This window comes from Taurulus bubalis, assembly GCF_910589615.1.
Source record: "Taurulus bubalis genome assembly, chromosome: 13".
In the NCBI taxonomy this organism is placed as follows: Eukaryota; Metazoa; Chordata; class Actinopteri; order Perciformes; family Cottidae; genus Taurulus; species Taurulus bubalis.
In genome coordinates, this window is record NC_136601.1 from 20,145,648 (window position 1) to 20,171,987 (window position 26,340).

A 26,340-nucleotide genomic window follows, 5' to 3' on the forward strand; every position below is an offset into this window, starting at 1 on the left:
CACGGCTGCTCCCCAGTTCTACTTGTTGCTCCCCTGCTCTCTCTTCAGTGTGTCACTGCAGGCGAGCCTCTTGCTCTTCACGGTGAGTCCTCCTCCAGACCGGGGTTGCAGGTAAAGCAGCGGCCCAGCCTCTCATCGGGTGTTTGGATCCTGAGCTTTGGCAAACCAGCCAAATGTCCCGCTCCTCGTACCCTGACTGATAGCAGCTCTCTAACCTCTCTAACCCCTGTGTCTTGTTGCTCAGCCTTCCTCTTCTACCACGACACACACATGCACACACACAAACACATACACACACACACACACACACACACACACACACACACACACACTCCAGCACACATGTAAAATGTGGGTTTGTGTATATCAGGAAATGATTGCATTTCTTCGACAGGAAATAACTTCAAAAATTGTAACTGAACATGTCCACAATAATAGAAAGCACAAGAAAAGAATGCAAACAAAGAAGCAATATCAATCTTTTCACACAGGAAAAAGGTAAAGTGTGCTTATGCATTGAATGTTTCCAGCTAATTCATCTGGAGGCCTCGCTTTATTTTCTTTTAACAGAAGTTTGCTTACTCTTCTTTTTTTAGTTTCCAGCACAGTTCCATGAATAGTGATGTTCATTTTAGTAGAGGAGCATGACTTAAAGGTCAGTTCCTCGACATACAGTAAGTACATACATGCATGTACTCATTCATGTGAAAATACTCCAATACACGTCAAAGTAAAGTAAATGTACTTAGTTTAGGAGAAGTTTTCATCCTCCAGTAAAATGGCCCATATATATATGTATTTTATATATATTATATATATATAATTTGTATTTTATATATATAATTTGACCAGTTATTCAAGTGTTATTCAAATGTGGAATATGAGAACAAAGTACTTCAAAATTATACAGCACTTGATTAAATGTATTTAGTTTCACAACTGACTAAATTTATAGAAAATGATCAGTAATTATTCTTATTTCTTGACTTATTCTGTAATAAAACACATAAGAAGAGAGAGATTTACTCCGGGGCCTAATCATATTGTTAAATGTGATTGGGACCACGTTACCCCCCCTCAGTGACCTATACGCTGTATCTCCAAAGACCCCACCCACCCTGGACATGCACTGTTTGCTCCCCTTCCATCTGGAAGGAGGTACAGGACAATTAAAACACGCACAAACAGACTACAAAACAGCTTTTACCCACAGGCTGTCAAATGTATAGATTCCCCCCCCCCCCCCCCCCCCCCAAAAAAAAACACCTGAGGACACTAGCACTAACTGCTGAACAAATATTCAATGGCACATGCACTTTATGATGATCCACTTATTTATCTGTCTACTTGTGATGTGAATGTTTCTATGGTTGTTTTTAATGTCTGTCTTTACTGTAAGAGCTGCTAAACTGTTTTTCGTTGTTTTCGTGACAATGACAATAAAGTCTCTGTTCTATTCTATTCTAAATGTCGACATGTTAAATTGAAATCATGTGAGCTTGATGTATGACGGCAGCCAAGCAGAAAGTTAAACCTGCTGTTAGAAAAGCATCACACACCCACACCGTCACAACACATGTTCTCAGTCACATGACACTGATCCGTCGTCTTTAAGACGTGTGTTGAGGACACTCACACCTGCTCTGGAGCACAGCGAGGCATCAGCTAACGAAGCTGTGCAGCAACATACTGCTAGAACGACTAACTCATCCTGCAATCTGTCCTGTCACCGGGAAAGTTCTGTTGTGTCAAACTAAAGATGGCTGATTAAAATATTAAAATATGGAATGTTTGCAGCCGTTCCCAAGATGACAGCGTCTGGTGTGAGAAGCTCCTCAGCCATGTTGAGATGTATGTTCTCAGTGATGCTCTTCATGAGTCCTTCAGGCCTCCAGATGCTCCCTCAGAAAGGCCCACCGGTGAGATTGTCGCATGCAGAGCGTTCCCCGCGCTGGCGGCGCTCTTTAAATGCAGCGTTTGTTGAAGATGTCTGTTTTTATACATTCAGAGCAGAGCATACATGAGTCATCAGTCTGTGTCAGAGCCATCTTTCCCCTCGGCTCAGAGAGATCATGAGCGGTGGGACTCGGGGGCTCTGTCTGGTTAAGCAGCCAGTGGCATTTTAGGCATCGCTTTTACAGCACTTTAGCGCCATCCAGTGGCGGATTTTGCAAGATTATTGAGGAACGATGTGCTGCAGGTCAACTAAAAGTACAGACTGGATGCCTTTCCCCCACCCCCACCTTTTGGTGGCTTACTATTCTGGATAAGCATTCAGGCTATTTTAGTTATACGTCTAGAATAGAAATGCAAAAGCACCATTTCGACTCTTTCCAGCATTTCCCACTTGGTATAACAGTCCCACGGTCTTCACCAGTGCAAAACTAAATGAAACCGAACTCTCTCGGCTCACAGAGAGGCCGGCCAGGTCAATGCAGAATGCAGAGGATCTATACTGGACACAAATAGCAGACAGAGATACATCATTGATTAGCCGGCTGCTCCCTCCAACCAACTCCACCGGCCAGACTGGAATGTATCGTAAGGATATTAATATGAGATTATGATATCTGGCCTCGATATGTATGAAATCCATGTGAAGCATTCTGGGAGAAAGGAAGAGGAAGACTCGCTGTCCATCTGCCCGGCCGACTGTAATCCAGCACACTCATTGCCAGGTGTGTGTGTGTGTGTGTGTGTGTGTGTGTGTGTCTGGGTGGGTCGGGGGGGGGGGGGGGGGGGGGGGGGGGGGGGAAGTCACAGCTGTTGGAGGGTGAGATTGTGAGATTGTGAAAAGGAAAGTAAAAATCATTGATGGAATCACAAAAATCTCTGTACGCGTGACATTGGACTGGAACCAATCAGACGAGCTCCCATTTCAGTAAAAGAACAGAAATCCAACAAAGAAGTGGCATCTTTAGTGAAATATCGTTCACTTTATTTCTTTATATTCTTATTTATAGTCATTTTAATTTTCCTAAACTGTCTCCATACAGAATAAGACAATACAAATGTTACAAGTTATATGATTACACATACGATGTATTTACCCAAAAGCATTATGACTGGTTAGTAATTATTCAATTCAATTCAGTTTATTTTTATTTTATATAGCCCAAAATCACAAATACAAATTTGCCTCAGAGGGCTTTACAATCTGTACATAAAAGATCCCTCACATCGGATTATCTCCATACATCTGTATTTCATAATGGTCAAAAAGCCCAAAAGCAATACTATAGCATTCAGTGGCTATGGAGATAGCATATTAAACATTGTAATGCCACAGAAGTGTAAAATTTCTGAGAAAGCAAAACTGAGCTGTAGCCCTTTAAGCCCTCATCCTAAACCCTAACCCCTAAACCAATGTATTGTTTGAGATTTTTATGTTTAATTTGAAACCTGTTTTTTGGGTGATTTATACCATGTTTTCTCTTGATTTCTACCTTGTGACCTGATAAAAAAGGGCTCAAAGTTGAATTGAAGCTAGCTGTCGAGATAGCCACGGCTAGCCTTAGCAAAATAAATCTCTTCCAGCATGTCTGTGATCACGTGTATCATACCACATAACTGAGGCAGGAGCTAATCCAACCATTACAAAGAAAGAAAGAAAGCAACAGCTCCGACAGGTTTCTTTCCTGCGACCTCAATTCAACCACTTGTCTGTCTGGTGCTGAGCGGGTTGTGTACAGTGAATTACTAAAAGCTATTTGGCTGCAGGCTGCACCATTAGAGGCATGAAATATATAACTTATCTGTCTGTTACACCGTTTGGCTACAAGCCCCAAAAATATATATTTGAACCTCTCAGCTTCATCTTTTGTAGTAACTTAGTTTCTGTCTTCGTCGGGCGGCATTGGGCTCATAGTCCCAGCTCCGTCTCACACGTCCATGCTGAGTGTGAAGTTAAGACGTCGGCGTCACTCTGGAGTGTGAAGCCAGCAGAGGGGACGGGGCAGCGGGTCCTCCGGGGGCCGGCTTAGACGGGACCGGAGGGCTCCGCGATCGCCATGTCTTTCAGGTCGCTAAGTTTTCGAGAGAAGGAGCTCAGCCGGGTGCTGAAGGAGCCCCTCTTCTGGCTGTGCTCCTCGCCCTGCGCCTTCACACACGTCCACAGGCCCTTGCAGAGGCCCCCGAGACGGCCCCGAAAGTGGTTGCCGAGGAAGCAGTAGAGCACCGGGTTGATGGCCGAGCTGGAGAATCCCAAGCAGAGGGTCAGCGGCGTGAGGTTGTGGACCATCCAGGTCACGCCGCAGCCGTCCAGCCAGCCGCCCGTATGCAGCACGTCCAGGAAGGTCACGCAGTGGAAGGGGAACCAGCAGACGAAGAAGGCCACGACCACCGCGGCTACCGTCCACAACACCCGCTCCAGCCCCCGGCCCTCCAGGGGCCTCGGGGGTCTCTCTGTTTTACTGCTCTCCTTGGACTCGGGTGATTTAAAAGAGGGCATGCTGGAGAAGTGCATTCTCAGCCGCCCTGTGTCAGCCAACAGATGTCTGCCGATCGCCCCGTAACAACAAGAGATGACGAACAGCGGCAGCAGGAAGGCCAGAGCGATCTTCATCCAGGCCAGGGTCAGGCGCCAGTCGGAATTTGAATAGTCAACCCCACAGACCTCCACGCCGAGCTCCTCCACCGGGTAAGTGTCCCTCAGATACAAGGGCGGCGCCGAGCAAGCGCACGCCAGCGCCCACACCAGGAGGCACGTGATTCGGGCGCGCTTGGGGTACCGGGCCCTCTGGGAGCGGAGCGGCCGCACGATGGCCAGGTAGCGGTCGACGCTCATGCACGTGATGAAGAAGATGGACGCGTAGAGGTTGAAGTGGAGGAGAGCGCTGCAGACCTTGCAGGCGACCCGGCCAAAGGGCCAGTCGTAGCCCCGGGAGTAGTAGACGGCCCACAGGGGGAGGGACAGCAGGAACAGCAGGTCGGACACGCACAGGTTCAGCATGAACGTGTTGGCTACGGTTCTCCTGGAGGCACTGGCGTGGGCCAACACCCACACCGCCAGGGCGTTGGCGACGGTTCCCAGCACGCAGATGATGCTGTAGAGGGCGGGGATGACGGTGGTCATCGGCACAGGAGGCCAGCCGGGGCAGCGGGGAGCAGCCGGGGCGAGCGAGGCGTTCAGATAAGGGGAGGAGGTGGAGTTGAAAACAGAGAGGTCGCTTGGGATTGCCATCATGGGACTGGACGTACCCTTCCGTCACGCAATTTCACTTCCCCCCTTTCAGTTTCCCAAGGTTAGCTGGAAATAAACACAAAGCAGAGGACATTCAGACTTCAGCTGCCTTTTATGGACACGGTACAACACAGTAATCGTTAGTTGGCTGCGTTGTTTATTAGCTGTCCGACTTGATAACTAATCGCAGCACAAAATCCATTACACCATTCCTGAAGTTGGGCAGGAATGAGATACTTATGAAGGGGTTGCAATAATCTGGCTGCTGCAGCGGTTCCTCAGAAACATCTATTTTGTGTTAATGACTGAAACAAGCTTATGGCGCATTAATGAAAAAGTGTCAACTTAATTTCCGATTGAATAGATTTTTAGGATTCTTAAGTCCACTGGTCCGGTGCATTATTAATAACAGAAACAACAACTAATTGGATTCAAAGCAGGCAATCGGTCAGATAAGTGAAACGACTTCTTCAAATAACAATTTTTCAATAAAAAGAACAGTTGAATTAGTGAAAGAAACTTTAAGATGAGGATTATTTTGAATTTACTCGGTGTGTGATTTATATCTCTTCAAAGAATTCCTCTTACCTGTGAATGATTGAGCCTCCGGTCCGAGCAGTCAAGCAGTGTCAATGCTTCTTTTGGCTAAAGTCCATGTCTTGACAGTTGCTCCTCGACCCCTCAGACAAATCTGCACAACTGAGGACCCCGGACCATATCATGCCTCTGCGTTTGTGTGTCTGTGAGTCTGCATGTGTGTGTGTGAGTCTGCATGTGTGTGTGTGTGTGTGTGTGTGTGGAGAAAACCGACTGAAGGCTCTGAGAAACCAGATGAGGTTCTTATAGCCCCCAAGAGCCTCATGATGATTGCACAACGGGGAAGTTGCTGACACGTCCCACCTTCATCGTAACCAAGAGGCTGGACTGTACCTGGACACAAGCCAGCCTGCAGAGAAACATGCTCTCTCTCTCTCTCTCTCTTTCTCTCTCTCTCTCTCTCTCTGTATTATATCCGATCCCTCCTTCTTCCCTTCCCTCCCAGAGACTCCACCAGAAAAGGCCAAAACTGAGAAGATGAAGTCAAGATGTGTGTTTGCGCAACAGCTGCGTCTCCAGTGACTGCGAACACAAAAGCATGTGTCATACCTGAACATAACTATTAGGACACCGGTGAGTTAGGGCCGTCCGACTTAAAGCCAGAGCCGTCCCCGCTGCGACCTCTGACCCGAGGAACGGAGGCTGTGTGTTAATTAGCAGAGCCTTGCACTTTGTGTCATATTCGTCCTGTCAGCGGTCAGATAAGCCATGGGAAATATTTACTCTGTCTCAGCGGAAGTCAAGCCAGCCACTGGGGCCGAGAGAGGGAGAGAGAGGGAGAGGGGAGGCACAGTGTGGAAGATGAATGAGGAGGAGGACGCGCAGATACTGCAGGGAGTGAACAAGGAGATGAGAAGGAAAGAGGGGAGAGGAGGTGGAGGGAAAGAAGGAGAGAAAACGGAGATTCCCTCCAGTGGTTTTTCATTAGAGCCTCTGGTAAAAGTTAATGAGGGATGCTCGCAAAGCTCTGAGACTGATTACATCACAGCTCCTTTGATCAACGGTGAGAGCGTGCATCTCTCACCCGTCTGTGCACGTGCGCGTACACGTGCACGTGGGCACTTTTGCTTCAGTAGCTGTGCAACTGAATGTGCTTAATCTTAGCCGGGCACACACGCATCGGCGCACTGTGCTCGCCTCTGTTTACATACGTGTTGAGACGTGTGTGTGTGTGTGTGTGTGTGTGTGTGTGTGCACTCTGCTCCATTGAGTATCTATCAGGATCTGACATGTTCTAATAGCCGTGGGAAAGCTGACAGTGAGGATGACAGATGAAGGCGAGACCGAAGGCAGCAGATTTCGAAGGCCGCAAATGAAGACCTTCGTGCAGGATGTCAGAAATTTGGAATTCATGGGACGAGTTATTCAAATGGGATGGTTAGGCTTTCCAAAACGGAAATTTCATAATGCGGTGTGCTTCCACTGGCATGCTGGGTATTCACTGTTGTTATTCTCACACATACATGCACAGAGAAGCCAAACACAACTCAAAACTGAAATTGGTGGCGTCATGCTGGCCAACAGAAATAGATGAAGACAGAAGAAGAAATGTCTCTGCCTCCCCTCAGTTCCTCTGTTCCTCTTGTGGAAGTAACTAAGTACATTTAATAAAGCTCCATTTTCTGCTACAATATGGTTCCACTCAGCTAAATTTCCCAGGGTAATATTGCACGTTTTAGTCCACTAAACTTTCTAAGTTATATTCTATAATATAATGCATTTTCAAGAAGTTCATAGCAAAGCTTGAGAGGCCAAAACAATGTTTTGTACAATTTCAATATCCAACAACATTTAACTAAATACAGCTGGTGGTAAGAAACAATATCCTTCATCCGAGCTTCAGCACAGAGACGACGTTCTCTCAGGATAACGTTCCTCTTCTTCCCAGATGGCATCCTTTGAGGCTGCATATCTACAAGAGTGTGACAAATAAAGTAAAAAACAAACGGTAATACACCGAATCTATACTTATACAGTTTGGATTAACACTTGAAAGTGGAGAACAGCATAGTAGTTTTCATGAATAAAATTACAAGGATACGCAGGATTTGGACAAACCTGAAAACTCTTCCATAGTTCCCACGGGTCCAAAATGTGACTACGTTTATCTATCTCGTCGTGTTAATTCAAAACACACATCATACCAAAGTTTCTTTCAAAAATACTTACAAAATAATAAAACTTTAAAAAAAGGTTAACCACTACATTTTACATTATTTTAATGTGATGTTGTCAAATTAAATGAAATGACAATTTGGGGGATTTGAACAAAGTCCATTTGTTTTTCAGCTCAGGTCACAAGGTAAGTGACCACAGTTTGGAAATCACTGGTCAATTCAATGAAACACAAAATAAATAGAGTGATCAGAATATTGAGTTGTACTCATTTCCGGCTGAACCGTGTTGCTCACAATCAAACCGACCTTTTCTTTTATCCTGTTGAATTTCCATTTATTTTGTTGTTGATAATCAGTCACCATGTTGTCCCTTGAGCGGTAGAAGGTCTCATTGGAGAGAAGTGGACGTGACTTTGTTCTGATTGTTTTTTGCTTGGGTTTGTTTTCGTCTTCACACTCGCGCCTCACTTTAGCACAGCTTCACTCGTCACGTGTACCAACATGGCATGTTGTGTTAATACGCTCCAGAAATGTTTCAGCTGTCAAAATTATCAAAACAAATGAGTTCCAGACCAAACAGGGGGTTTAAAAATTAACTATAGAAACTGTCAATCTACAAATCCTGAAATCACTGAACACACTGATATGCCATTACTATCATATATTAAAGGAGATCCTTCTGCCAAATAATTGGCCCGTTACAGTATTCAAGCAGAAGGTCATGTGAGGCCATGACAGAAATGAGGGCATAATATGTTGTAAATTAAAAATGCCCCATAAATAATAAAACTGCTGCTCTATATGTTACATAATGCAGATTTATATATTTCCTCTTGTCTAAATATAGTTTGTAGAATCATCAGCAAGGGAAACAAGCAATGACCATCGTCTCTTAAACTCTACAACCGTATACTAATTGTTAGTATTGTTTATCATCTGCTGTTGTCTCTTCTGCCCATAAGCCATTACGTTATTAACTCCTCATGGTAGCGTTGATTTCCTCCAACAATAACGAAACCATAACAAAATCAATATAAAACATCATATTTCCTCCAACACTAACCGTAGGAAACCATAACAAAATCAATATAAAACTACATATTTCCTCCAACACTAACCGTAGGAAACCATAACAAAATCAATATAAAACAACATATTTCCTCCAACACTAACCATAGGAAACCATAACAAAATCAATATAAAACAACATATTTCCTCCAACACTAACCGTAGGAAACCATAACAAAATCAATATAAAACATCATATTTCCTCCAACAATCCTCACTAGTTATCTCCATCATTCGAGTGATTTCGACGGCTGGATTTAGAAATAAAACTAATCACAAAATGTGATTATGGAAAGCCTAATGAATAAAAATAATTATAAATTAAGAGCACGAGTACACAACAGGTGCATTGTTTACTTAATACACTACACGCTACACTCTTCATTCAATACGCACATTAAACAAAAGCTGAACATGCGATTCATTCTGAATTTTCTGAAATTATTTTATTGTTGTATATTATTATTTACTCTGACAACATTTTGGGCAAACAGAATCTGCATGTTTTGGGTTGTATAGAGGAGTCCTAAGATTAGTAAATGAGTGAGCAGAGCAGTGTTGCTCTTCTGCTTCCTACAACTGGAAGTCAAAGGCTTTTTTTAAAAGGTTTTTGGTTAGGTGTCTGATATAAAGTCTGCGGCTAACACCTTAAGACTTTCGTTTGTTTAGCCTAAAGTTAGCTCTTGACTTCTGCCTATTTCATTTAAGCTTCAAAAATTATAAAAGTGAAGATCTTTTTGCTGAACAAAGCGTGAAAGAAACAAAAGAATGTGTTTGCAATGGACTTTGGATTTTGTCGGGAAACCAGTGCGTTGCTGATTTCCAGGCTAGGCCTTTTCAAAAATGTGTCATCCTGCAGAAGCCTAGACTGCATACAAGAAGAGGACATCCTGACGTCACTCATTGGTTTGTGGACTTCGGTTTTGAAGCCCCGAGTTCAGTAAATACTGAACTCGGCCAATCATCAGACAACTTGGATTTTGGCCGTCACAGTCTTGCAGGCCTGGACTGGGACAAAAATTCGGCCCTGGACTTTTTGGTCCAGACTGACCCACCACAATCCGCGCGCAGATACTGTGCCAACTCGGTCCGTTGATGTACTGTACATATAATCACACAAGCCCTTAATAACACTACTATACTGAAATGGGTCATTGTCTCTTACTTGATGTAATTTAATCTGAAAATTTCCATAAATAAGTGTTAAAAAAAAAGAAAAGCAAGGACAATAAACCATAAACACTGACAGAAAAAAATAGGTAAAGCACATTTGAACAAATTGGAGCTTAGAGAAAGTATATTGATACTTAAAACACTTTAACTCTGGTGACCTGATTTGTAATTATAAAAATTGTCAAAAAGCAGATCTGCATGCTCAAACCACAGCACCATAAAATAGTGGTTAATTAATCAGGGTAGTATATCATTTTCCAACATTTTAGAACTAGATTTACACCACACGCTATCTATTATGTCAAGTAAAGTTCATAGACAACAATTCTGAACATTTAGTGAATGAGTGTTTATCCACAACATCAACATGTTAGCTAGCACACTCACCTGCTATCGCCACCACCAGTCTCCTGTATGTTGTAACTTGTTTTATTACATTATTTACTCTTATTGTGAAGAGCATAGAAACAGGAAGTGCTTTTACTTTGAAAGCAGAAAGTACAATGATACGTGCTTGTTGACGCTAACTAATGTTGATGTTAAGTGTGGAAAATATATACATGTCGGGTGCAAGAGCGCGTTCTCAATGCTTTAACAGATAACACTGTGCCACCATGGCAGCGGGAGCCTCACTTTCACTGTCCGACACCTCCTGAGAGGGACCCGCCGCTGCCGGCAGCCAAAGCCCCGCAGCCGGAGGCTACGCCACCGCCGCCGGCCCCCGCAGCAGCAAACATGTTTATTATATTTCTGCTCTCAGCAGCATCAGTTGCGAGAGCTTTTTTTTTCTTTTCCCTCAGTTTTTCTGCACCGCCTTTTCGTTTTTTCTCCATTTTTGCTTTCTCTTCTCTCTCACAGATTGCTAATGATGTGTCATTAGCTCATCATTAAAGGTGATTGGACGAGGGGGGTCTGGAAAATGCGTGGGCGGGACTACTGGGCCTATCATAGGGCCTCTTATGCATCTTTACATAAAAAAAAAAAAAAAAGGTCAGCCACTGCCGGCCCATTACTGACCGGCCCACTAGGAAAACTCCCGGTACTCCCTATGGCCAATCCACCACTGCAGTCTTGTTATTTAGCAACATGTGAAAGGAATTAAATTAACATCAAGCTGTATTGAAGAGACCATAAACTCATGTTTACAATGTTTACTGAGTTAATAAATAAGTGTACAGTAGAATAAAGTGAGAATTAGAGTCATTTTCTCAATCACAGACTTCTATTTGCAACCAGAGGAGTCGCCCCCTGATGGCCATCAGAAATATTGCAATTTGAAGGTGCTTCAGCATTGGCTTCACGTTTCAGAACCGGAGTGACTCTGAAGCGCTTCTCCTCCACTGGGCGGGGTTTTCTCGGTTGGATACTGTTTCAAATCTACCGTACTCTTGCTTGTTTCTACAATGGGGCCGGTACCCAGCTGTAAGTTTAGGGCCAATTACTTGAAAAACTAATGCAATTCCTGACCTCAGCTGCACTTGCTAACCAATTTTAGCATACTGACAAAGCATGTCAGCATTGTACCTGTGAGCGTGTTAGCACGCTGGTGCTAGCTGGTACTAGCACGCTGGTATTAGCACGCTGGTACTAGCACGCTGGTGCTAGCACGCTGGTGCTAGCACGCTGGTGCTAGCACGCTGGTGCTAGCTGGTGTTAGCACGCTGGTGTTAGCACGCTGGTGCTAGCACGCTGGTGTTAGCACGCTGGTTTGCTAGAGGTAGAGCCTGACGGAGCTGCTAGCATGGCTGGAGAGTATTTTACACGTGTTATTATAACTACTTATTAACAACTCCAACGGGCACAAACCTCCTTGATGCAGTGAAAACATGACATTCAAATGAAAAGATTGCTCTGTCTATTAGCTTCACATTCAGACAATCTCACTTTCACTTGTTTGTTTTAGTTTTTTTTATTATCTCAGAGCCGCTCCAGTTTGACATTCTTTGACCTTTGTCAACAATTGGAGGGACAATCTCACTTTATCCAACAGATAATCAATTCAGCAGGCATGTTTCACTTTTTATGGATCGCATTGCATGTTGAAAACACGTTTGGTAATTCTACAGCCACTTTCAAAAGCTCCTCTCTTCTCTGGGTGTCAGATCCAGGAATCGAGGGCCGAGTTTGAGCATGTGTGGGAGTGCGAGCTCGTCTGTGGGTGTTTGATGATCCAAAAGGCAGCGTCCGTACAGGCAGCAGATAAGGAGAGCAATGGAGCAGAGAGCATCAAACCTCAACTTACATCTCAACCCGTACCGGACATCAATCTCCCAGCCAATTATTTCTTCACTTTTTGTTTTTGTTTTTTTCTGCACTAAAAGCATGACATTTCTTTTTCCATTCTTTCTTTTTGCTACTTTACTTTGTCAAAAGTTTCTTTCTCTTTCTTCTGCGCTCATTAACTAGATAAATAATGATTTAATATCCGTGTATGTTTCTGCAATCGAGAGCTACACAGCACATCAGTTGTCTGCAAAACAACAAATGATCAGTTGATAGGTACGTGTGCATTATGAGCGCATACTGTTTCTGCTAAACAGAAGGAGTTGCCAGCATCAGAAGTTATCTACATGAATGAGAAAGAGAGAGAAACTGTTTGCACAAGACCAAGCACACATACTGCGTGCACTCACTGACCCATACCAATAACGGAGAGGACGACATGCCCGAGTAAACATACACTGTATTCACAAACACCCTTAAAATGCTTACATAATTGTCGAGTTTATATTCTTTACTGATAAATGTGCTATGTGTTTATTTGAGGGTTAGGGTCTCCTTCACAAGCCGGATCCTGGGAAGATAACAGGCCCTGACCGTCCCAAAGTCCTCCGTGGAATATACGGCTCATGGGGGTAAGAGGTAAAAGGTCAGGGTTGTGAGTCCTGCTTCCTCTCTGTTGGTCAAGAAAAAAATGTGAAAGCGCTCTGGACAACATGGCATGTGCAGTCTCAGAACATAATCATAGCTGCTGCTTGTGTGGGATGCTGGAAGGAAGGGGGCCCCATATGTATAGGGGACCCTTGAGAGAGGCGAGATGGAGGCTATACTTAGCTTCACATCTTGCCTCCAACACCGGCCCCTGAGCTTAGAGCAACAAGGCATCCATGAGAGTGGAGAGGGTTGCAGATCTTCAGCATTCTCACTCTCCCTCTGCTCCGTTCTATTCTGATCTGCGGCAATATGTTCCATGTGGTTTGGTTAATGCCGTTGGTGGTTAATGCATCCAGGGCACAACTTGTTTCTGTTTTTTTTAATTTGGCAGCGCTTGTCTTAAAAGAAGACAGCACAGAAACACCAGCCCACAAGTCCCTCGACCCCTCGACTCAAAGCAGCAGCGCAAAGCGTAGCTCCGATGCCACAGGACGCCTGGCTACCATGTGTGCTTTTCTCCCATGTATAACAGGAAGCATGGGAACGTATTGGCGTCTTATTGATCTCTCTCTCTTAGTTTTTTCCTCTTATGAACATATGTGAGCACGCTCGCACACAAGAGTCCCGAGGGCCGTGACTCTGGTCCACCTCGAGCAGAGTTTACGAGGTCCGAGGAGCTCCGGTTTCTCCGAGGATCAGTGAAGAAGCTATAAAGATGTAAACAGATAGCCTGGTCCTCCCGTACAAACATTGCACCCACACAAATAAGCAGAAACATGTGGCACCAGAAATGCTTTATTAGTGGCATACGCACCACATTCCTGTGTTAATGCAATATCTTGCTTTTCAAAGCAAAAGAAGTTCAACAGAATCGTTTAATTTGTTGTTCGCCATTGAAATGTCTTTGTCAGTGTCCCAGCTTTTGTTTCAGGAAACAATGACTGCATCCCTATGGAGTCAGATTTACTAGCAGTGACACAATTTGTTCTTCACTGACCAAGGACGCGATTCTCATTGAATTGTTTACAGGATGAGCCGATTTCTGACTTGGTTCAACTAATTGAGTAAATTGTAGCATAACATTTAACAAGACTGAGTCTCTGCTCAGGCCCAGTGGTGCTGAGCTCAGTAGTAAAACTAAAACATGCTCACAATGCAAACGTGCTGTTTTATTGGCAGGTTTGGCGTTTGCAGGGTTCACTATCTTAGTGCTTGTTGGCATGCTAACATACTGAATCAGAACCATTTATTTGGTAGGTATGTTACACATACGAAGAATTTGTCTTGGCGGGTGGTGCATACATTTGACAAACAACAACAATCAACCATCAACAACAGTCAACACAGTATGCCGATTAGCATCACGTTTTGCAAGTACTTGTTACTTAGTAACATATTCATAATTAATATTTATGTATATCAATTAACATACAAAAATACTACTTTTTGAAATATAATATAGAAAACTTGATACAGAGAAAAGCTTCAAATCTCTCTGTTTGGACAGTTGATTTCAGATCACAGCTACAGACACATTAATGGTTTCCCTGAAGATAAAAGGCTTTCTTCATGCGACTCAGCTGTGATTGAAGATGAAGTCAATCTCCTGTTGAGCGGCTAATTGTGTGATGATTTTAGAAGTACACTTTTACGTCTAATGAGGTTTTTGGAGCGGTTTGATGATCATGAAAATAACTTGTTTTAGGAAGGCACCTTGTTTTGTTACGTGCTTGCCCGACAAATGTTTTCCCACTGAATCTGCATGTATTATAAGTCTGCGTGTGCTCAGCACTTACTGCGCAGGACGATAAATAACACAACTAACATGTAATGTAAAAGTATTAAGTACTTGACACAACATGAAATCATGAAAAATATAGATTTATTTTTGGTTCTAAACAACTGGACACTTCTTTATGTCAAAAAATGGAACAGCAATAGTCCATCTTGCAATCATTACCAATACCAGCCCAGGTGCAGTATTCTCAGCATACCTACGCAGCGGGATAAATTACAGTAAATACAAGCACCATGCACTCATGATAGTGAAAGTTTTTGCACAAAAGCCAATAATTGTTAAATGACACATACCGAGAGAGATTCACAATCTGCACTCTGTGCATGAACAGGCGTGTAAACAGTAGTGGGTGTGATCTGTTTCCATGTTTCTGTCCTACTCAAACTGACGCAGTGCTGTGGAAGTAAATTGCCGCTTCAAGCGAACGTACTTGGATCTTTTCTGTGGAAATCAAAATGATGTGGGCCGGAAAAATGAAAGTGGAAATGTTGATGAAAGACTTCCCAACTCTGGCAAAACGACCTATTTACACGGCGTGATGATAACGGGCCTGTTGTTCTGAAGGAGATGTGAGATGGCATTGTGGGAAAGAGCTTCCTCCTGCGGCCGGCTGCGGTCCCTCAGCTGCGTGTGCTGTACAGGTCTTCATCCTCAGGGCTGGACTGGCCAAAGTCCATCAGAGCAGAGTCCTGCTTGAAACCAGAGCCCCCTGGTGGACGGCAAGAGAAATGCAATCAAATCTCTGTCACAAGCACAGCAATTACAACAATAAACCCATAAGAATCAAATACAATAACTACTAAACCCATGTTAGAACCAACTAAAGAAGTAATAATGAGAATTAATTAAAGAGTTCTAGGGTCAAAGCCACAGTGTCCTATCAATCTTCTGTGATCATACAATACTAGTGAACTAGAGTTGGAGAAATAGGTCGACAGTCTGGTTTGTGGAATAAAACACCAGGTGCAATGCGAGCCCCAAACAGATATACATTCACCATGGTGTTTAGATATGAAAAATACTTATTTTACCATTGCATCCTAAAATAACTTACCCCCGAACATATGCAACTCAACTGTACACTACACACTGTACTGTGTTCTTCTACTTTTAGTTCATTAAGTCATTGTAGTACTGCATTTACCTGAGAGAGAAATGTTGCTGGTTATGTTGTTCTCAAATATAATGCATCGTTATGCATTTAAACCAGCATCATATTAGAATTTAAAAGCGACACTTTGAACAGATGTTACATTTCAGTTTACTGTGCTGATAATTTCTTTCCCTTTCAATGTGCTGTATTAATATTTTTACTTCAGAGAAAAAGCCTTCTCCGTCTACCAATGCCAAAACCAGCATTCCCAGTTAGAGAAAGGGTGAAAAGTAAAGTAAGTTGGCATTTAGGGGCCTCCGAATCACAAAATCTGGCCATTAAAAACACACCCAAGTCACAGTTACTTGCGGTTAGAGGAAGTAATTTCCAAATAGCCGCTTCATTTGCTTAATTTGACACAACAGCCTGGTTCTAAAGGTAGAGCATGAACTTTAATTAGCGGAGGCATTTTGCTGGCGGTAATGTTATTAGTGTTATCATTTAGTATGAAGTCAGACACCGGGAAAATACATCTGCTTGTATTGACTCCAGGGAAGTGAGGAAGAGTTCAGTTGTAAAGTGAACTGAAGTCAATAAACAGCAGTAGTCATGCTGGACTCCGTCTGCAGGGCCTGAAGCTCCGCCCCCAGCCCTGAAGCTCCGCCCCCACTGACAAGAGCCGTGTTGGTTTTTTCAAAGTTTATTGTGATTGAACGTGTCGCCAGCACAAATTACACCAAACTCCCGTGCGTCCCTGGAGTCTCTAGCAATACGCTCACCAAGTGTCGAGCAGATGAACGATTCTGCCGATAAGCGGCGTGCAGACAGACCAGCAGGCAGAGATGCCTGGCTTTAGACTAAGATGTAAGATACAGTGTTTATGAAATATGGGATCACTGCATCGTAGCATTGTCTTTCTGGTCAGGTTCATGTCAGGCTGTCCAGAGAAGGGTCCAGAACATGACGTAGGTTTTAAAACGGCATATAATTAAATGTTGACTCTGGTAGCATTACATCAGATTCCTCTCATGGTAAATTTGGTGAATATCATTCTTTGCGATCTAATAGATTATTTTTCCATGGACTTCAGAGCCGGCTTGTGACGCAAGACACATTTTACTGGAAACTGTCTGGCTGTCTGGAAAATGAACACTACGGCTACTAACAAGCACAAGACCCAACACATTCGGGTACCTTGGAGTACAGGGACATTCCCAGAAGAGAAGCAGTGTGCGTGTGTGTTTGTGTGTGTGTGTGTGTGTGTGTGAACTCTCCACCCAAAGCAGTGGTGTAGCGGTGTTCCCAGTACCTTTGCTGGTGTCTGGTGCCTGTTGAGGTGGTGGGAGCGTCTCCTCCACAGCAGCATCTTGTGGCGGGTCAGTTACCTCCGGCTGCACAGGAGGTTCAGGCTCAGCTGATTCAACAACTGGCTCTGGAGTGATATCAAAAGACAACACAGGATCAGCGGCACGGACATGAACTTATGCGTTTCCACCTTTATAAAAGCTATTGTAACTTCGCTATCACATTATTAACAGTAATAACGTTCTCAGCAACCTCAGTTAACAAATAATCGGTGTATTGTACTGGACGGTCCGGTACAATATTTTTTTTTTTCTCCACAAGTAGCTACATTTGCATTGACTCCACTTCTGTAGCAACAGTGGGTTTCCAAGAGCACTTTCTGTTCTTTGACACTACGGGCATCACATCTTTCATACCTGTTGGCTCATTTGAGGCTTTTGGAGCTGGTGGTTCCTCTACTGGGACAGACTCAACTGGAGCTGACTCCACTGGAGCGACCTCCTCCACTGGGACGACCTCCTCCACTGGGACGGCCCCCTCCACTGGGACGGCCCCCTCCACTGGGACGGCCTCCACTGGAGCGGCCTCCTCCACTGGAGCGGCCCCCTCCACTGGAGCGACCTCCTCCACTGGAGAGACCTCCTCCACTGGAGCGGCCCCCTCCACTGAAGAGACCTCCTCCACTGGGACGGCCTCCACTGGAGCGACCTCCTCCACTGGAGAGACCTCCTCCACTGGAGCGACCTCCTCCACTGGAGCGACCTCCTCCACTGGAGAGACCTCCTCCACTGGAGAGACCTCCTCCACTGGGACGGCCTCCACTGGAGAGACCTCCTCCACTGGAGAGACCTCCTCCACTGGAGAGACCTCCTCCACTGGAGAAGCCTTCAACGTCTCTGGTTCTAAGCTTGGCTCGGCTGGGCTGGCGTCAGTGGAGATATCCTCTGCTGCTTGTTTTGTGTCTGAGGGCTCCTCACTTTCAACAGATGCATTTATTTCTTCAGAGGTTGCGATGGCCTCTGTCTCTACTGGCACTGAATGTGCCACTGGATCTGGGCAGGAGAGGAAATAACGTAAACCAAAAGAGACGTAGACAGAGCAACAAGCAGACAGAGATCAATATCTACGATACCTGTGTGGGTCTCCGTTGGGGTCTGGTCGAGGTAAACCTCTGTGAGTGTTACTGACGCCTCCTCTGTTACAGCGACAACAGACTCATCAGAGACAGGAACAGACTCGGCTGATTCAACCTCTGTCTCTGGGATTGTAGAGCTCTGGGCTGAGCTGGACTCTGAGGCCTCCTCCGCTACTGCAGCTGTCTAACGTGGATAAAGAATGAAACTAATTTAAATCTTATTTAACGAAGGCTTGCATACATTATTGTATATAAAACTATGATGATGAATTTCACCGTTTGATTAATTACAACTAAACTGTACTCGTCAGTGACAGAAGAAACACATTACATTTACAAACCAAATTAAGCACTACTCAGTTTGCAGAACATTTCAGTTCTAATAGATTAGATTTATCACACTGAATGGAGAAGGGGGGAAGAAACGTAATTGCTTACATTAGCATTTTACATTTCTAGCCTTTGGCTGGCACTGCAGAGCCATTACAGTGAATTTAAGTTTTATATCAAGATAACAAAGATCTCCAAGCCACAATGAATGAAGCACAAAGAGCTAAGTAACAGAAACAATGCTACCATCATATAAGGGCAAATTACTGGGAAAGGAAATTAATTACAACCCTTTTGAGAGGGATTTTTTTTGAGAAAGTAAAAAAATGTAGGGCGGAAATCATTCAGTGGAACGGGAGTTACTATTAACTGGGTTAAACCGCTGTTTTGGTTTTAGTCACACACACGCATGCAGTACTTTCTACTTAATACTTGCTGGTTACATCTACATCTAATATTCATAATGCATCTTTCTAGTGACTCAGTGTGATTGGTAACCTGTGGTTGTGAAGCAACAATCCCTTTGATGTCCGGCTCCTGGGACTTGGAGCTGAGCAGTGAAGACACTGCAGCGCCGCTCCACTGCCCGACCGCATACACCTTCTTACCCGTCACCTGGGTAACAAGAGACAGTGGTAGGGTTACACCCTGAAAATAAGGACGTTCGTTACTGGCAAGAGGTCAACGTTAAAAAATAAAAAAGTAGGTTACCTTTAGCACGGCCACCGTTTGAGCCGGGTAGCAGACTGAAGCTCCTGCACTCATCAGGCCCAGTGGAACGGCTAACCTCCTGATCTGAGAGCCTGAAATGAACGTTCACAATGAAGAACGGCAATCAATCCAACTTGGCACAGATTAAAACCTGGAGCCAAACTTCATCTGGGCCTGCTAATGAGAAATGTCCTTTAATTGACTCCTCACAGAGAGATTAAGGCTGCTAAGAAAAACAGAAACAGAAACTTCACCTCTCTCGTTTCTTATGTGTTGTGCTTCTTCGTGGAGGTTTTTGGGGACTAAAGTGGCAAACTGTGGTCTGCAAACGCTGATGATCTGTGACAGCTGTATTCGAATGAGTAAACCTCAAGTTAAATGTGCCTCAAGCTAAACTGTCTCATACGTGCACCTGTAGGACAAAGATGTTATGGTTCACAAAGCGATTGTGTCTAAGTCCGAGACTTGTATGCTAAATTAACGCGGTATGTATTATTCATATGATTTTACATTCAGACGTCCACATTCTGGGTGGCATGGTGGATGAATGTGAGGATGTATTATGTACACCGGTTACCACCACACAGCTGCATGGCAAATGTCTGCCTTGCATGCTACTATGACATTGCAAAAAAAAAAAAATATCATAGCAGATCCTTTTTCTTTCTGCAAAATAGCCAGTTTCTAATACAACACTGATGCATCTAAATACTGGTGTAGATTTCCTGTGAAGAAAATTCCGACAGAACAATGTATTATGAACCACATTCAATGGCACAAAGGGAAATATCACAAGGTGGCCTTGGAAAGGAAACAATGCAATTTGAAAAAAATGTAATGAAGGTTATACGAGCATATGTTTAAATATTGTTACGTGTGATGTGACTCTATAGGTCCATTTAGGTACCTACACCTCAAAATGTTTGTATATTATACTTTGATATTGTTGTTAAACAGACAGATTAATAGATGACAAAACCATCGTTCCCAGCAGGCTTGAAGTGTTTGTGATTTAGTGACATAAGTTACCTTTCCGTGTCAAGAACATGCCAAGCACGCCAGCCATGGTGATGGTTCCAAATCTGGGTAGAAAACCCGGGGGAGGGTCTTTTAAGTAATAGTACGCATCTGGGGAAAACACAGGAAAACAGATGACAAACCTTCCTTCCATTTCGTGTCATAGTACACTTCACAAGCAGTAGTAACAGTGAAAGTGGACACATAAAAAGTAATACAAATAACAATAATAGCAATATTATGTGTAGCAGTGTTTTTACTGGATGGTAAGACACACTAGTGCTTTTTCTGGGGAAATAACAGTACAAATGTGACATAAAAGCATGCACAATCCCAGCACAGTGAGCTGTGCGAGGTAGTATAATGTGACCGTACATACTGTAGCGTCAGTACATGAAGTCATAAATAGATGACTGGCACCCTGTGTGAGATGTTTCATGGGTGTCAGTACAAACATGTGAGTTCGGGGCACCACGAGTTAAGTTTTGAGTTTCAAGGAGGGAGAGTTTTATATGTATTTGACTCACCTTCTCCTGCATAATATAGATTCACACTTCTTGATTTCACAGAGACGCAGGCACCCTGCAGGGAACAAAGGAAAACGCTGACGTGAACCACGACAACAGGCCATGAAGAACACATCTACATCTGAGTCAGTGTGAAGTGGGGTTTTTTCCCCCATCTTCCACAGTATCAAACGGCCTAATCTCCTGTCAGCAAACATTGCCGCTGCCGAGTTAACTGCATGAACGCCATTTCCTGTCTGACACCTGAACTTTGCTGTTTGCAAAGTCGTACCTGCGCAGAGCACCCTGCAGTACGTGGGATTGTGCTCATTTGTGACCACAAACTACAGGAACACAAATCAGGGTTGGAAAACTAACAGTGCAGGTGCAAGATAAGATTTCTTCGATGTGTTTTAGCTTCTGTGCCATTTACACAACACTTACATCCGTCAAAGGGCTGTTCTTTTTTGGGGGTTTTAAATGCGAGACAGAATGTGAAAGTATGAGTTACTTCTGCAGCAAGTCTGTGAACTGTGAACTGTTCTGCATGCACCGCTATAAACACATGCAGCAACATCTAAATACCGTAACAGCCTGGACCACTGGTCGTATGCCCTCTCTCGCTGTAGTTAACCCACTCTGAATAACACCCGGTCTCTCTGGAACAAACCGGGTCTGGGCAGACGGCGGCAGCGGGCTGTAGATGTTCAGCTGCGGACAGAGGAAGAGTCAGCACGTAATTGTGACGTTCAATGATTCAGTTTGTCTCATATCAGACCGGCCCAAGCTAAGCGGACAACCACACCTTTTCCCGAGTAACCAGTCCATCAGTGGGCACGTCGCTCACAGTGTACACGCGGATGGAGGCTATGCCCATTACCGTCGGGACGGCCACCATCACCACCTAGGACACAGTGATACAAACGTTTAAAAAGGTTGCAGCGCTAACTTCATCGCAACAACACACAAATACATGCTGGACAGATGACTCATGAGGACCAGTAGTAAAGATAGAAGAGCATGCATGTATGAAAACGTGGGGAAAGCACAATGCACAAATACTCCTTTAAAAGTAAAAGTCCTGCAGTCATAATCTCACTGAAGTAAAAGTGCAACATGTATATGTAAGAGTGAGACAATAGTGCATTTATTAAAGCATTAAAAGGCACTCATTATGCAAGTGCTGCTTTCCCAGTGTTATTCTTATATGATTACATATTAATATTATCAAAGCATTGACAGTATCCTGCACTTTAATGTTAAGCTGGAGCTCATTTAAATGGCTTTCTGTACAGTTGGGTACTTTCTTCAGCCACTCATTACTGCTGTAGTCAGCGTATTACACAGCCACCATGCGTAACGCTACAAGTGAACCTACAATACGGCCATATGTACACCCAGTCCTTCACGGTGTTGTGGGTAACATGTAACCGCCTCTCTAAGCTAACCTACGTGGACTGTAACGTTTCCTCCGCCGTGTCAACAGCCTCACGAAGGCAAACGAAGCCAACGGCTCGCGCATGTCAGTTGTGACACGCGCTGGGAGATAACGAACGTTAACGGTCGAGTACGTGACAGTTCAAACCGCCGTCAGCTCGCTAGTGTCCAGTTAGCACCGACTCCTTCTGGAGGCTAATGCAGCGGACATTAGTCAGCGACGCTGTGTTCGTGCAGCGGACGCGGTTAATGTCCGCAGAGGGAGTCAGTACACGTTTACAGCAACGACTCCGGGACAGGTGGCGTGCGCTGTACCCCCCTCTCATTCATTAAAAATACACTTTGACGAAGAAGTAAAGTCACGCATTCACCTTGGCCGCCATGACAGCGCTCCTCCTTCTTCTTTCGGCTCTGAGGAGCAGCTTCGAGGGGCCCAAACCCACGTTCAGCTACTGCCACCTAAAGGCCCGAAGAGGCTCCTGCAGCGGCTAAATTGAGCTAAATTTAGGGGACATTATGCATGATATTGTGGTTTATTCGGGACAGGGCAAGGTAGTCAACTGTCCAAGGCCCCAGAGCCCAAATGTAAATTTGACATTACTTAAGTTCAAGTACAATATTAGCTGAGGTGAATCTGGTATTATGTTGGGGCCATATCTTGTTTCTAGTGTCACAAATCCAATGTGTATTATTTTTAATTGATGTGCTCATATGTTGCATGTTCCTAAAGTAAGTACCACACATTGGGTATTGTTTTCAGCATAGCTGAATGCACTGGCTGCAATGGACGACGGGGACTCAGTACATGCACATTGCACAGAGGGCGGTAGGCGGAGGTTCAGAAAGTAAGAGCCCAGCAGTCAAGTGCTGCCCTAACAGGTTAATCTAGAATGAGATAATGACGTATGCATACGTCATTATCGCTGCCTGTCTACAGCTCTTTAGGTGGATGCAGGTGGGGGTCCAGCCCAAATACAGTTTAGGTATTCATTATTAGCGTATGCAGGGAAAGGCTATATTCATGTCTTCCTGGTTTATGGGATGACCAAGTACAGAACACGCTGCAATGCCGTTTCAATAAATCCAAGAAAGGGTACGCATATACAGATCGTAGCTCATAGTGCAGAGGATTCAGTTTATTGAAGTCAAAGTTTAACAACTTAAGTTTACAATCTGTATTTTTTGTAATATATATTCATATATATGAAACCAAAAAAGGCTACTTTAGGAAGAATAAATGTAATTTTCTTTCTTTTTTAATATCATCTTTAGTCAGTTTAATGTACAGAATAACAGTAAGCTAATAGTATCCTTGAAAAAGAGCAATATGTTCCTTTTTTAATGTCGCAGTGCAACTTACATCTTACACACCTGTGCAATGTACCATGAGGTGTACACCCCTGAAAGAACACACAGTGGAATCTCCCTTTTCGGCCTGTTTCTGCAGGTCTACACACACACAAAGATCTGGGAGGGATAATACAGTCTGTGCCTGCAAATCATAACTCGCACTTCTTTATCTACAGTATGTCGCCTGGTCAGTGGAGCGGCGGTTGGAAAAAGGAGACAACACTACAGATGAGAAACAGAGAGAGAGGCCTGCAGACTAAAACTGTATTGTAGCTCTTCTGCAGCTGTGTGTGTGTAGGAATCGCCAGTGTAGTTAGTTCATTGTTGCCAAAGAGAGGGTTGGGAGGCACAGGGAAAGTGCTTGCATCATTTAGTTTCTTTGTGGTACTCTCAAATTAACCATTCAAAAAACATGACCTATATCTCTGGGGTGTGTTTGATATTTCACGACAGTGTGACATGATGAAAAAACCTGAACCTATACACTCAAAGAACTACGGTAAAATATGAAGAATAAGTACAGATAGTGCTGGACGCAGCAGGTGCTACGCATGTCTCTCAGAGTCTTCGACACTGGGGGGCACCGTTGAGTCCTTGGCCGATATTGCGGATGAAATGATTCATCCGGGTTGCACAGACATTACAGACCATTTAGAGTGGAGGTCTTTAACTGCCCAGTATCGACCATATGCTTAGGGGGAATGTCAAAATAGCTTTTGTTTTGAAGTATCTGTACTGCTTGTCTCTCAGGTAAGATTCCTAAAGCCTTTTGGACACGTCTCCGTCTTTCTGTGTAAACCGAAACATTGAATTGAAACCTCCTGGAGGGATGCTAAAGGAGGATCTGCATCAGATCAAGTAACTGAGCAGCAAAAATGCTCGCCGCAGTTATCGTACAGTGTGTGTGTCTTCAAACACCATCGAATGAAAACAGAAGAATACTTCCAATCTATGAACATACAAATAAATGGTCATTCTTCAACAGTACCTTTGCATGTATCATGCGCTACAAGTCGAATTGCAATCATGAGCTGAAGATTTTAAAAAAAAGGAGGGGAGGCGGGGGAAATAAATAACGCAAATGATCCACGATAATTTACCCTGTCCAATCAAATCAGTCCCAGGACTTTTCTCATGCAACACATTACCAGGAGAAGGGTCAGCCGGGATGTAAAAACTGGCAATCAACAGTCAATTATGGTGGTGGTTGTTGTTTTTGTTGTTGTTTGCCTCCTAGTTGTTCAACTGCTAAACACCCTGCATCTACAGAGTGAAGAGGGGGACACTGCAAAACCTTGGCATAGAATACATCATACTTTACATTATATCTATGACACAAAACGTAAATAGATTTATATATTCTTCTATGTTTAAATATATTTGTAGACTGTACACAAATCTTTAGAAAATGAGACGGCAAATGCTTTTACCTGATATTTTGAACAGCAATGCTAAAGAGGCTGATGAGACATAGACCCTGTGATGCAGCCAATGAGATATAGAGATATAGAAAGTGCATTCTTTGTAGTGAGTGACTCCTTTGATAAGAACTCTCTAGCTCTTGCATTCGCTGTTTAAGAATAAAAAAGAAAAGAAAATGGAGAAAAAAAAAAGTTTTGCACCCACGCAAATACATACTCTCTGTCTTCCCTCCGCTACCTCTAGAAACATATCACAGTGGTAGTGGAACGCAAACATTTACATCAGTATACACAGCAGTATACACATATACACAAGTCTTTGATGACTAGAGAGCGAGAGAGCAAACAAAGAAGAAAAGAGAAGGAGGAGATGGACAGAAACACGGAGAGGAAAAGAAAGCGAAGGAGAGAGAATACAAACTATCAGAGGAGCCTCGTTCTGCGGATGAAATTGTGTGTGTGTGTCTGTGTGTTTTTAACAGTTCACAGTTTGAAATAGTGTGCAACTAGCCGACACAATGGTTCCTCAATGCTTGTGACGCTTGCTTTCATTGGCTCCCAGAGGGAACCAGATAAACAGATAAAGCAGCATTGATGGCTGCCTTTCACAGTCTTATCCTAAAAGTCAGCGCTCCTACTTTCCCCACACTGTGTTGTCTGTAACATCAGCCCCGGAATAACAAGTGAGGTCCCTGTAAATCAGCGAGATATGCAGTGAGAGAGAAATAAAAAGATAAAGAGAGAGAACGGGGGAGAACTGGTGGCTCTGGGTGCAAAGTTCATCAGTACAAAAGTACAGTGCTGTGGTGAAAAGGATTCTCCTCTGTATTGCTGCTACATAGCTCCCCCTGCCTCCCTAAAATCAACAGGAAAAGATAATAGCAAAAACAAAGGGAATAGAAAGGAACAAACGTGTTAAAAAGTCATCTTTTTTTCCCATTTTGCTCAACAAGCTTTGTGGAGTTTATGCTTGAGTTCCATAGACAAAGGAAGATTAATGCGTTCTGTTCAGGCATGCAATAGGCACCCTGTGGGGTCCTCAGGATTATCAAAAGTTCATACACGCAGGTCTCAGACTGTTCCCTCTATGATATTTACACATCTTACAATATGTGTGTGTGTGTGTGTGTGTGTGTGTGAGTGTGTGCGTGATGTAAAGCTCTCGGTGTTTGTATGAGCGAGTGTGTGTGTGTGTGTGCGCGTCAGTTCAGTCTTTGTCCTCCTTC

The 26,340-nt window shown here is 43.8% G+C and overlaps 2 protein-coding genes across 2 annotated transcripts; both read right to left on the reverse strand.

The window, feature by feature from the left end:
- Positions 1 to 3,979: 3,979 nt before the first annotated feature.
- agtr2 (angiotensin II receptor, type 2) lies at positions 3,980 to 5,185 on the reverse strand (the record flags this gene model as incomplete). Its single annotated transcript, XM_079228869.1, has 1 exon — positions 3,980 to 5,185. One exon carries the CDS (start codon positions 5,183 to 5,185, stop codon positions 3,980 to 3,982), a length of 1,206 nt encoding a protein of 401 aa, XP_079084995.1.
- Positions 5,186 to 14,876: 9,691 nt separating this feature from the next.
- On the reverse strand, positions 14,877 to 22,747 carry apool (apolipoprotein O-like). The gene is made up of 11 exons (XM_079228870.1): positions 22,715 to 22,747; positions 21,712 to 21,810; positions 21,492 to 21,617; positions 20,928 to 20,982; positions 20,413 to 20,511; positions 19,384 to 19,475; positions 19,171 to 19,287; positions 18,340 to 18,526; positions 17,624 to 18,259; positions 17,212 to 17,334; positions 14,877 to 15,518 (listed from the first exon to the last, which is right to left on the reverse strand). The coding sequence occupies exons 1-11, from the start codon at positions 22,724 to 22,726 to the stop codon at positions 15,430 to 15,432; spliced, it is 1,635 nt and encodes a 544-aa protein (XP_079084996.1). The 5' UTR covers positions 22,727 to 22,747; the 3' UTR covers positions 14,877 to 15,429.
- Positions 22,748 to 26,340: the final 3,593 nt, after the last annotated feature.

Excerpts from the sequence above, each read along its gene's own strand:
- apool (XM_079228870.1), bottom strand. Across the intron at positions 21,618-21,711 it reads GACTGGTTACTCGGGAAAAG|CTGAACATCTACAGCCCGCT; the intron begins GTGTGGTTGTCC and ends CTCTGTCCGCAG. Across the intron at positions 18,527-19,170 it reads TTGTTGCTTCACAACCACAG|ACAGCTGCAGTAGCGGAGGA; the intron begins GTTACCAATCAC and ends TATCCACGTTAG.